Below are 12,580 nucleotides of genomic sequence, written 5' to 3' on the forward strand. Positions count from 1 at the left end.
GAGGCTGAGAGGCAGCTGGTTTTGTGGCTGCCCACAAAGTCTGAATCCTTCCCAAGCGAAAGACAGGAGGCCAGGGCCAGGCTCGGCAGGCGCTCAGCAAGCAAGCAGGGCCAGGAAGGCATGGCCGGCAGCCATGAAGGGTCCCAGCAACCCTGACTGTCCCTCCTGTGGTGGGTGGCTGGTCCGCCCAGGCCCTGGACCCTGCTCACAGTGAGGAGGCTCCTCCTATCCAAGCCCCCTGGCTCAGGCCAGCTCTGAGAGATCCTGGTACTCCTTGAAGCCACCAGCCCCTGCATCTGCCATCACAAGCTGGCTTCCCCAGCCCCTCGGACACCAGGCAGACAGCCACCCCAGCGTGGGGAAGCAGAGTCACCTGGTGCCGCTGCTCATCTGCCGGTCACACTGCCCTTAGTGTCCGTGCACACGCCTGCGGGGCTGCCAAAGGTGTGCCCTGTCAGGCCTCCCAGGGAGCCCAGGGGCTGGTGGGCACTACAAACAGCTGCACAGCCCCAAACTCCTCACTCACGGCAAGGCCCCTATCAGGTCCCAGGCCAAACCAGCAGGGACCCTCCAGACCCAGCACGGACGTCGGGGCCAGGGGCTCAAGGCAGGGCCCAGGGTGAAGCCGTGTACAACCCCAGCCACATAATCCATCACCAGGAGGCGGCCAAGGGCATCCACAGCCAGCCCCCAAGGGGTCAGAAAGGTGCCCACTGTCACCCAGCAGCCTTGGGGGACTTGGGCAGTGTGCTGGAGCCCACGGACAGCCCCATGGACAAGGTCACTGACCACAACACGCCCGGCAGCTATCACAGCCGTGTCCTCTAGTGTGGACACCCCAGCTCCTGGCATGTAGCGGGGCAGTTGGCAAATGGAGCACCCCTTGAGGTCCAGCACATGGACACAGGGTGCAGCCCCAGCCATCAGGAAGAGCGGGCCATCTGGAGAGCAGCGCAGGCCCCGGCCTGCCAACCCCAACCCATAGCTCCTGCTGCCACGGGGATCTGCCCAGGCAGCCAAGGCCTCCAGGAAGGACGGGGTCTCCAGGCGGACCCAGAGTGAGGCGCAGGTCCCGCGGGTCGGCTAGCCAGCTGGTGAGGGAGGTCCAGGAGGTCGGAGCAGGAAGCCAGATGGCGGGCAAGTGGGAGGGTCAGCGGTCAGCCTCTCTGAGCTGAGTTTCCATGGCTGGGCCAAGTTAGGGCTGCAAAAGAATTAATGCCACAGTGCATGCCAACAGTGGCCACTTGGCCCTTGTGCCTCCCAGGCAGGGCTGCTGCCCTGTGTTACAGATGAGGAATCAGGACAGGGTGGGTCGGGGGCTAGATTCAAACTCAGCTCTGCCAGGAATCCACCAGGTCCTGAGTGCAGGCCCAGCAGCCAGCCACACTCTGGGCACGGTCCCTGGGGCACAATCCTGGGGGACAGGTGGCCCAGGGAAGTTGTTGTGGGTTTTGCTCGGAGGCCCAAATGAGCTGCTCCTCCCCTCAGGCAGGGAAAGTGACCCTTCTTGGGGGCAGCCCGGGCTCCTGCCCATTGCCCCACATGGCCCCTGGAGACCAATGCCAAGCAGTAGGGCAGGTCCTTTCCTAGGTCTCTTCCTGCCCCCATCCTGGGAGGCCTGGCAGGAGGAGGTGGGCTCCTACCTGGGGCCAGGCTCCAAGGCCCTGCTCTCCAGGAAGCTTGTGTTGTTGCAAACTGGGGCCTGAGAGCATAGGAAGGGCCTCCTGGGGTGCTGGCCTGGGAGGAGGGGCAGCCCAGCTGCCCTGGAGCAGCCCTGGAAGCTCTAAGGAGTCAGGCCACATAGCTGCTACCCAAGGGACAGCCCAGGGCTGCCACACTGCTGCCTCTGGGCCCTTGCACAGGCCCCCGGGGCTCTCTCCTGGTTCCCCTTTGTGACTGGGCGTCACTGATGGCCAGCCCGACCGACCCCTCCCCTGGGAGGCACCCACCGCTGCCCACAATGGGCTTGCTGCTCGGAAGGCCCTCAGCAGACGTCTGGGCGCGAGGGGCCCCCAGCAGGACTTCAGGGGTAGAATCTTGGGGAAGGGGCTGCAGCCCCCACTGCTGGCTGGGCTGCCCACCGGCGCCCTCCCAGGGACCCATCCCAGGACTGCGCAGCTTCAGGCCTTTCTCACAGGTGAAGCCGGGCCAGGCTCCCATCTGCCAGGGGGCTGCAGACAAGTGGGGGTACAGGAGAAGGCCAAGGAGGGGCTGAGGACCCAAGCACAGGAGGGACACCTCCTGACTCAGCCCACAGCCCCCGCAGTCCCCCCAGCAAACCCCTGGAGGGTGAGGGGGCAGCCGCTGCCCACGACCCACAGTGCTTCCCACTGGCTGAGCCCAGGTCTGGATGCGGCTGCGTGATGCCCTGAGAGGCCAAGGTGCCCATACTCTCTCCTGCCCAACACAGCTAGCGGGCAGTGGCAGCTCCTGCTCCAGCTGGGCGCAGCCTGACTGGCCCAGCTTGGGGAGCCAAGTACCGGCAGAAACTGCCCTACCTGGGGCCATTCCTGGGTGGGCACCGAGGTGTGGCCGGCTCCTGGGGACAGAAGTGATCAGGCAGGCCCCGGGGCCCCCTGGGCAGCCCTCCTGCCTGTCCCTGGCTCGCCACCCCCGCCTACGGGAGAGGCCAGCCCAGCTGCACTGCGAGGGAGGCAGTGGGTTGTGAAGGCCGCCTGATGCCTATCGTGGCTACAGGGACTGGTGGGGGCCCAGCGGAGGCCATGCTGGGCAAGAGGCACTGGGTCAGCATGTGGGGGGCACCGTTTCACCACAGGGGAGCAGCCTCCACCATGAATCCAACATTAGGGCCACCCTGCCGGATGCAGGGTCTGGAGGCATGCCCGGGGGGCCCTCCCACCACCAGCACGCCTTCCCCCACCGCTGCCCCTGGGACAGAGGGCCCTCCACTCTGTCCCCAGACTCCGGCCCCTGTAGGTCCCCGTCTACAGGAGGCAGGTCAGGGTCTGAAGATGGATGCTTGGCAGGGAGGCTGGGGACACGCCTGTCCCAGGTGTCCAGGGGGAAGTGTCCTGGTGGTGACGCTGGAACAGCAATGGAAGGAGGCCCAGACGGGTGTGTGAAAGTGGTTTCTATTTTAATGTCCACAACTGTGATCAACAAGCAGCCGTGACCCTCTGCTGTCCCTGTGTGGCCTTGGTCATGGCAGGTGGGGTCCAGCCCGGGGACAGGCTCCAGGACTCCCCTCCACAACTGGGGTGGGTGGGGGCAGGCGATGGGTGTGGGACTGGAGAGAGGCCCGTCTGCTAAGGACAGGTGGCCGCCAGGACTGTGGTCAGACGTCAGCACCTGGGAGGCCCTACAGGCCGGGGACAGCCTCAGGGGGCCAGGGGCCCCCAGCCCCACCTCGGGTGCCCCAGCTGCTGCCGGGAATGATGGGGTCCTCTGGGGCCTGGAGGGGAAGGCCTGGGGGTGGGACACTGGAGTCAGCCTCGCACTTGGTGGCGCGACTGGAGAAAGCCTTGGCTGTGGGGCCCAGCATGCTGGGCGGCTCAGGGGTCCCCCGGACCAGTGTGCGGCCCAGCTCTGGCAGCCCCCAAGCCCCTGCGGGTCCCTTGGGCCCCTTGGTAGGTGCCCGTTTCACAGAGAGGTCGAGGGGAGCGTCTGGTGGCTGGACCGCCCGCTCCAGCGCCTGGTGGATGGTGAAGAGCTCTGCGCGGATCTTCCCCAGCCGCTCCCACAGAGGCCTCGGGGCCAGGCCTCCAGCAGGCGCCAGCCACCCCAGGTGCTGCTCCACCCTGGCATAGTCGCCAAGGGCCTGAGTCAGGTCCGTGCACACGTGCCCAGGGCCCCCCACTTCGAGGCCCAGTGGCTGCTGGGGTAGGGGGACCCTGGGGCCTGGGGTCTCGGGGTCGCCTGGCTCCTTGTCCTCAGGCCGGAGCATCACGGAGGGGCCAGTGTGCAGGCTAGAGGGTAGGAGGTGGTCAGGAGGCTGGGCTGCCGCCCAGTGCACCCAGCCCCTGCCCCACCCCACTCATGCTCCCTGTCCAGCCTGTCGCCCTGGACTGGGAGTGACCCCAGAAGGACAGACAGGCCGGCTCTCTGGTCTTGGTTCCGCTCTGTGGCCTGAAGCCCATGTTCCTGAGGACTGAGCTCAGGATGAGGCTCAGCCACCCTGCCCAAGCCCTCCTTCCCCCATCCCCCCAAGACTGGGGGCCCTGGCACGCACCTGCTCTGGGAACCAAGCTTCACCGTGCTGGAGGGGGCCCTCTGGGGCTCCAGCCTGCTTCCTAGGGGCAGCTTCCTCTCGGGGTCACTCTGGGCAGCCCGCTCCAGCTCCCCCTCCTGTCCTGGGTCCCCAGGGGCACCTTGGGGCCAGGGCCTGCCTAGGCCGGTTATGGGCACCTTCAGCAGCTCCGGGGCCAGAGTCTCAGGGGGCCCCTTAGGTGGAGCAGGGGGCTTGCTGGGCACAGCCCTGCCTGTCGCCAGCCCCAGAGTGTGTTCCAGGAGCAGGGGGTAGTACAGGTTGGGGACCAGGGTGGGGCGTTCAGGGGGCTGTGGGGCAGGGAAGGTAGTGGTGGGGGGCAGCAGGGGGCCTGCCGAGGCCAGGAAGGGCATGTGGGCTGCAGCAGCCAGGGAGGGCCCCAGGTAGGAGAAAAGCCCTGGGCTGAGAGGGTAGTTGATGCCCAGCAGGGACAGGTGAAGCCTCTGGGCCTCGGGGAGCTCGCTGGGTGCGGGTGGGGGGTAGCAGGGGATGCCACGCTCAGAGCCTGTTGCAGCTGCATCCACCACGGCCATGCACCTTGGGCCCCCGCCCGGCTCCGGCTTCCACGGCTCAGCCAGGAGCCTGCCAAGGCCTGCACCCTTCTGGGCATCCCTAGCTGCAGGGGGTGGCGTCCCCAGGGACCCCTCTGCCCCCACCCTAGGGCCTCTGACATGGTGGTGCAGGGAGAGGATGTCGGTGACGAGGTCGGGACTGGCGGGAGCATCTGGGAGCATCTGGGAGCTGCCGGGGTCCATGGGGCCTGAGGGGAGGCCTGGGGTGGGTGTGCGGGGCCCGGGCGCGGCCAGGGTGCGGCGGCGCGCCCAGGCGGGGGAGCCAAGCAGCAGCGAGAGCGAGTCCTCGCAGAGGCCGTACTTCATGTGGCTGTAGAGGTGGGACTTCTCCAGGCAGGTGAAGGGGCACTGGAAGCACTTGTAGTTGTAGGGCTTGCCCCAGGGCCTCGGGATGTAGTGCGGCTTCTTGGGCTTCCGAGCCCGGACCCGAGCCCCAGGGCCCCGGCGACACGAGGCTGCCTCACGGGACATGGCGGCTGCTGGCGGGCAGGCCCCTGCACCGTGGGCACCTGTGCACAGGGCACCTCGGTCAGCGCCGGCCGCCTCTGGGCTGGCTCCCCGCTCCCCTGGGCCCCCAGCAGCCCCAGCTCCAGGGGGCACTGGTGCCCGCACCGCCCGTGGACCTTGGCTGCCCCCTGCCTGCCACAGCCCCCACCTCAGCCTTCAGTCCCCCCCACTCATGCTTCTGGGGCTGCAGGAGAAGTGCAGGATGCCCAGCTAAATACGACTCGGGGAGACAGCAAACACTTGGGCTAGCCCATATTGGGAATATACACTAGAAAACTATTTGTTGTTTATTGAAATTTAGGTTTAACTGGGCATCCTGTACTTCATCGGTTGACCTCATGAGTGCCTGCACCCCAGGTCTGGCCAGCCTGCCGTGGGGTGAGTCCAAACAAGCCCACTGCGGGGTGCATGAGCCTCCCTTGTCTTATGCCCCTCTAGAGAGACTCGTGCCCATGCTGGGAGCCGAAGTAGGAGCCAGGAGATGAGGACTGGGCAGGAGGCTGAGTGGCTGGTCAACACCACATGGGGGGGCGCATGCGGGGTGTGCTCCTGCTCCAGGGTGCTGGGCGAGCACCAGAGGTCTCTGAGGGGGTCACCCTCACGTGGGGCTAGGCCAGGCCGGGAGGCGTGGGCATCGCAGCATGGCCCCGCAGCACGGCCACCTGCTCAGCCTGGCTCCATCTGGGTGGCCTCGGGCAGGTCGGCGGCCAAGCCTGCAGTGGCCGAGCTCAGACAAGACCCCCCTCTCCGCACACCCGCACACGCTCGCGGGAGCCACTCCACACTCCACCTGGGCCGCCACCTGGGCCACCCACAGCCCTGGTGAGCGCCTGTGTGCACGCGCAGCAAGTGTGCACACAAAGGCTTTGGATGTGTACCCACAGAGCACAGCAAGCTGTCACCTGGTGCCTGGGGGCGCAGTCCCCATACCATGGGCGACTCAGAATGGAGAAGGCTGCCCAGAAGATGCATGGGGCCCCAGGCACACACACACGTGGGCTCATGACCCACTTGGTGGGCACAGTCATTGTGCACATGAGCACAGGACAGCGGGGGTGTGAGCAAGTGCTCGGACCATCCAGGTGCAGTGCACACACACACACGCTACACACCTGACCACACGTGACCACAGACACTCACGGAGGAAGACACACACACACATACACTTGCCCTGCTCCCCAGTGGGTTGAGCAGGTCAAGGCTGGGCAGCCTCTGGGAGTAGCCATCCTCCCTGCTGGCCTTTGGTCTCTGCACACTGCAGGCAGTGATGTCTGCTGGCCCCAAACACTGGGTGGGCATCCCCATCATGGGGACAGCTAGAGGGGTGCAGAGGGCTGTCCTTTGGAAGGGCCCTTGGGTTGGGGGGCAGCAAGACCGGGGCCAGGGCATGCATGGGGCAGACAGAGGCTGACCAGCTGGTCTATAGCTGTCTGCAGCTCTGGAAGGGCCGCAGGGGCTTGGGGGAGGAGGCTGGTTCCAGGAGAGAGCCCGGGGCTCCCCAAAAAATAGAACAACCCCCAGGCTTGGTGGTGGGTGCAGAAGCAGTCCCCATCCCTGCCCCCCCCAATACAGATGACAAATGGGCACGTGTGCTCGGGAGACAGACGCGGCTGTGCTGGGGCCATCGATCACCCAGCCCTGGGAGCCACACAGCTGTGCTGCCTGGTGGCACCGCCCACCCCACCTCCCAGTCGGGCCCCCTGGACTGTGGGGGGGCGCTCCTCCTGGGCCCCACTTCAGATTGGTCACTGGGTGGGGAGCTCGTTTGGGGGCCCTCTCAGCAGCTGCTGACCCCACAGGGACCTAGAGGATGCGTGGCACCTGCCCTGCATGCCTGTGCACAGCCAGAGACACCCCCAGACGCCAGCATGCACCCCACACACCCAGAGGCATGTTCACGAACGCCCGTGTCCCAGACCGTGACTAAGTGAGCTCCAAGGGTGGCCTGCTCCCTGCAGGCTTCCAGACACCCGGGCTCTGCTGACCTTCCCCTGGGGGGGGTGGGGCAGGGGCATGCAGGCCACCCAGGGATGACAGCCTGCCTATCCCTGCGGGCTCCCTGGGGACTCGGGGGAACCTTGCACACAGGGCATGGTGCATGGGGGGTGACCAGGCTCCTCCCTGGCTGAGGCTGGGACTCAGCCCCCTCCTCCTGCCCTCCCCAGCCCGCAAGGGCCCCCCACAGCAACGGGGCTGCTGCACCGGATGGTCCCGGGGTGCGGAGCCCGGGCAGGACTTGGGGACGGGGCGGGGGGCTGGCTCTGCCAGGCGTGCACCCCGACACTCCTGGGCTCTGTCCCCGCGCCCCTCGCGCCCAGCCTGGCCCGCGCGGCCCCCGGACTTCGCCGCCCGCCCTGCCCGCGCCGGGCCTGAGCCGCACCGCGGGACCGGCAGAAACTTCCCACCCGCCCTGCCAGGCGCCGGCCCCGACCCTGGACCCCGCGGGGCGGCTCCGGCCCTGAGGCAGCGGCTCCGAGGGGGGAAACTGAGGTGCGGCGCAGGGAGAGCGCCCCCCGCGCGCCCTGTGGTCACTCACTCGGCAGAGTCCCCGAAGCCTCCGCCCGCGACCTCGTCCCCCGACGCCGACTCGCACCCACTGAAGTTGGCGGCGGGAGCGGCCGCGCGTGCGCCACGGCGCCGGACTAGGGGGGGGCGCTGCGACCTCCGACCAGGGCTGGCGGGGAGGGGCGCGCGCTCGCAGCCGTCCCCGGGCCCCGCGCGCCGCCCGCCCGCAGCCGCCCCCGCGCGCTCACCCCGCGCGCCGGACCGCTCGGCTCTGCCCGCGGCGCCGCAACTCCTGGATGGAGCGGTGGCCGGCGTCAGCGGTGGCACCGCCCGAGCCGGGCAGGGACGGGCAGAGGCTGAGGAGCCAGGGGTGGGGGCGCAGGTGTGCGGCCGAATGAGGGGCGCCGGCCCCGTCCCGCCCACCTGGCCTGCAGGCTGCCGCGGGGGGTACGCAGAGGCGGCCAGGTCTCCTGGGTCCCCCGCATTGGTGTGATGGGGTGTAGGCAGCGGAGGGCGCATGGAGAGGGGCCGTCAGCACTCATCTGTCAGGGCCTGGGGACTGAGCCCCGGGACAGGGGGGCCTGTGGGGGACACAGCCACCCTGCGGAGTCGGGGCCCAGCCTGCGAGGGGACCGAGCCTGGCCCCTGGGAGGGTCAAAGCCTGGAGCCCAGCACACAGAGCGCGGCTCAAGTGTCCTCTCCCACCAGCCCTCCTTGGACAAGCCCTACCGCCTGGGCTGTTTCCTCTTTTGCAAACAGGAGGCTGGATAGATCGGTGCCCCCCCAAGCCCCCCTGCCCACGGGTGGCCACTAGCGCAGCGGGATCATCACGGTGCGCTCACTCCCTGGCAGGGGCCCCGGGGGGGCTCCACAGCAAGGCACCGTCCCGCCTGCTGCTGGGGTCCCTCTCAGGAGGTCCTGGGGCGGGTGAAAGGCAGGACTGGGGATAGGCTTGGACGCTCCCCACCCCCGAATGTCCTCATGGCCAGAGCTGCCCCCAGCCCACCTCCCAGGGTAAACCAAATTCCACATTGCTCCCTAAGCTGTCAAACCTTAATGGTCTCACTTCTCAGCTGGAGCTCAGCGGCAGTTCATGTGACCAGTCCGTTCTGTTCTGGACACGGACACAGACACGCCTGGATGGGGCCAGACTGGGCTCTCCCGGGGAGCGTGCTTTGTCCAAGAAGGTAGTCTAGCCCAGTGACGTGTGGTGGTGCCGGACAGCGTCTGCAGAGGCCCACTCTGCAGGGTCAGGTACGGGCTTCCTGGAGGATGCCCGGCTACTTTTGGGGAACAGGGGCACCTCAGGGGAGGAAGGAGTGTCCTCTAGGGGCCTCTGGGTGTCCCACTTCAAATGTAGCAGCTGGAGGAAGACCCTGGATCCAGAGTCCAGGCCCTCCTGGTCCCCGTGAGCCTGGCCTGTCCCCGTCTGCGTGGTCCCTTACAGGCTCTGGTGTCCCGGGGCTCTGGACCTCGACAGGCATCCGGGAGGAATGGGGCTGCGGGTCTGGGGGAGTGCACGGTGCTGTGTTCCTCCGGCCCCACTTCTCCTCATAGGGTCTGCAGGGCAGGGATGGGGGCTGGAGGACCGCTGTGGGTGGCACGACATGCCACCCTTCCCCTCTCTGCCCACCTGGCCTGGCCCAGCTGACCAGCTGAGCGTGCAGGCAGCCTTAGGCCAGGAGACAGCTTGAGCGGCCACCGTGCCAGCAGCTCTGTGGAGAGTGGGGGCCGGGAGGCCTGCTCCTTCTGTACACAGACCCCGCTGTGGGCTTGCTCAGCCAGACCTGGGCCCCTCGGCACGGGCAGAGGCGTAGGCGGCTCAGGTCACCTTGAGACAGGAGGAGCAGGGTCCCAGGCCTTGGCCACGGGGTCCCAGGGACAGTCTTGGGTTTCCATGTCCCTCCCTGGCCGGCCCCACGAGGGGCTGGGAGAGGCCACGGCTGCCAGCACTGAGGGTGGGCTGGCTGGAGGCTGCGGCCATCATCTGGGGGAAGGAGGGTGATGGATCCGTATGCCCTCATCCTGGGGAACCCTGCCTCTCAGCATGCAGGAGGGCAGCTCAGGTGACCAGGAGCCCCGGGGAGTGGGGAGGAGGCCAGGACTTGGTGTGCTAGGGGAAGCAGGAGCCTGAGTGGGGCTCAGCACCAGCTGTGGATACCGCACCATGGATGGCCTTTCCAGAAGTCGTGGGATGGAAGAGTGGAGCATGTCCAGAGGGACTCGGCAACCGATGGGCCTGACCTGTATGCCTTTCTGGGCTCCCAGGAGGGTCTGTGCTGGAAGGTGCTTGCTCAAGGGGATACTGGGAGCTCACCCACAACTGCCACTCAATGACCGAGCACAGCCATGTTGGGCCAGCCGGTCAGGTGCATGCATGACCACCCACATGCCTCCAGTAGGTGAAGCTGGGACATTGTGGTCAGCCTGGGCCCCGTGCCCTTTTCCCAAGGCCTCCCAGGTACATCTGTTCCCTCACAGCTGGCAAACGTTGTGCCCGGGGCCTGTCCTACTTCTTACACAGGAGTCGGGGTGGGTTATGACCCACCCGCTGGGACCCGCCGCCTGCATGTTTGTGTGAGCGTGGGCCTGGGGAGGTGTGGCAGGGAACCCACATGGCCCCGAAGCCTGCGCCCCTGCCTCAGTCCCTCATCTTCAGGGTGGGTGGGGAGACTCGGTTTCTGGGTGCTTCTGGCATGGGTGGGCCCTGGGGAGCCGCCTCCTGTCCTCAGCTGGTCCTGCTGCAAGGTGGGGTGGATGCCTATGGCTCCACCCTCTACCTCCAGCCAGCCATTAACTTCCTCTGCCTGGCACGCCCTTGGCCACCCCGTCACCTCCATGAATGCTGTGTGTGCATGCCAGGGGTGCGCGTGGGCAAGTCGGCGGTGGGCCCAGGGAAGGCAGGGCCCGTGACTCAGTGCCCAGCGCAGGCTTGTCTCGTCTCTTTAGTGTCCTCTCCAGGATGGGTGAAGAGGCCAGGCCACCCAGTGGGCAGACTGGAGCCCTTGGGCAGGGCCTGTGAGCCCAAGGGATGGGTCACTGCCATGTGGCAGGATGGCCACGGCTCATGCTCATCCACTCATGGTGAGCTCTGGGACCCGCGGCAGCCCGAGTGTCTGTGAGCCCCCAGGCCCTTGGTTGTCCTCTGCCTCTAGAACTGAGGTGGCCTCAGAGACCCCAGGCTGAAAGCGGTGCTTGGCTGAAGAGGGCAGGCCCATGCCAGTAGGCCCTGGGCACCAGCCCGAGACCACTGGTGAGACGCCTGAGGGGACACAGCAGGAGGCCAGCAGTGGGGCTGGGTGGCTGCGTGGACAGGGCTGTGGGCAGGTTTTGGGGGGCTTCATGGGGGCACATGCAGGGCCTACCCGGTGGGAGGGCCTCTGGCTCCAGCCCCATGGGGTGTCAGATGACTGCTGTCCCCCCCTCCGACTGGCTGCAGGCTGCTTCCGCAGGGGCCCCTGCTGGCTCCCCCCACGCGCTCCACCAGAACCTGCCCTGTCAGTGGCCACCCGGGTGACCTTCTGTGTGTCTCAGGCTGCTGGAATGGAGGGGTCCAAAGGGTGGCACCATCGTGGGAGGAACGTGAGCAGGGTGGGGGACTTTCCTAGCACTGAGGAAGTTGCGTGGCCACGAGGGTGGGATGAGAGGGTCGGGCCACCGGAGCCCCCACCCGCCTTCCAGCCAGCACTGGCCGAGCAGCGCCTGGGGCCGGCAGCAACCATATGTTGGGAGAGGAGCTGTGTGCAGCTCCGCGGCCCCCAGGCCAGGCCTTCCTGAGCCTGTCACAGATGATTTTCCCTGCCTGAGTGGCAGGCCGGCCCACGGGCGGGGCGGATGGGGGCTGTGGAGCCACTGTGTAGGCTGCAGGTCTTGGTCCCTGGCTCTCAGCCCTGGACCTGCCCTCCAGGTAGACCCAGGATCCAGGTGCTGGGCCCTGAACCTGACCCCCAGGGTCTCTCTGGACAACCTCCCACCCCTGCTGCGGCCACCCCTGTGGTCAAGGTTGGGGCCCCCAGAAGGATCTGGATGGCTGGTGGGGATGCTCCCACCTGGTGGTGGGAAGGCAGCCAGGGGTGCACACGGGCCGGGCGCCCCAGGCAGGCGGGAGGGCCCAGTGCCCAGAGTTGCTTGGGGATGCGAGGCTGCGGCTAATTTGTACACTAAGTGCTTGTGACAGGGACACCTCACAAGTGAGAGCACACCGCTGCCCAGCCCAGGGAGGCCGCTGTGGCCAACAGGCAGGCAGCCAGGCAGCTGGGTGAGACCGGGAATGGGCCGTGGCAGGACACAGGCCAGCCAGGGCCTGGCACAGCCAGAGGGGGCTGGGATGCAGGGAGAGGGGGAACAGGGAGCTGGGGATGAGGAGCCCCAGTGGCCAGGGAGACAGACACACAGGGGGTGGCGGCCAGAGGCGGCAGCTGGGACCCGGCGAGGAGGGGTGGCTCCTGGCCCTTCCCAACCTGGGTGGCTCCCATCCAGTGCCCCCACGTGGCCTGGGTGCAGATGCTCTCTCCTCCCAGTCCTGCCCAGCACCTCCTGTGGGTGTTGTGTCTAAGGCTCCTTCCCGTGGGGCCCCTCAACTTCTCCCACATCCCTCTGTGCCCCCTGGGACTGGGGACACCCTGTACCGGAGTCTGAGCAGGGAGGGTGTCCCTGGCCCCACTGATGACAAGGGCATCAGACCCCGGCTGCCCTCCTGAGTCCTGTCCCCCGGGGCCGTCCTGGGGCTGGAGGGATGTGGGGGTCACTGCATGGGCGGGAGCAGCTCTGT

At 67.4% G+C, this 12,580-nt stretch overlaps 2 protein-coding genes across 2 annotated transcripts; both read right to left on the minus strand.

The window, feature by feature from the left end:
* Positions 1 to 77: 77 nt before the first annotated feature.
* NHLRC4 (NHL repeat containing 4) lies at positions 78 to 2,389 on the minus strand. The gene is given in 5 exon segments (XM_037005686.2): positions 78 to 395; positions 397 to 493; positions 496 to 750; positions 1,950 to 2,171; positions 2,320 to 2,389. Coding segments are annotated over 5 exon segments (834 nt in total). The 3' UTR covers positions 78 to 205.
* A 572-nt stretch (positions 2,390 to 2,961) lies between these two features.
* PRR35 (proline rich 35) lies at positions 2,962 to 7,995 on the minus strand. Its single transcript, XM_017643819.3, has 3 exons — positions 7,841 to 7,995; positions 4,190 to 5,306; positions 2,962 to 3,926 (listed from the first exon to the last, which is right to left on the minus strand). The coding sequence occupies exons 2-3, from the start codon at positions 5,266 to 5,268 to the stop codon at positions 3,320 to 3,322; spliced, it is 1,686 nt and encodes a 561-aa protein (XP_017499308.3). The 5' UTR covers positions 5,269 to 5,306; positions 7,841 to 7,995; the 3' UTR covers positions 2,962 to 3,319.
* Between the last annotated feature and the right edge of the window lie 4,585 nt (positions 7,996 to 12,580).

Source organism: Manis javanica, chromosome 10 (assembly GCF_040802235.1).
Source record: "Manis javanica isolate MJ-LG chromosome 10, MJ_LKY, whole genome shotgun sequence".
NCBI lineage: Eukaryota > Metazoa > Chordata > Mammalia > Pholidota > Manidae > Manis > Manis javanica.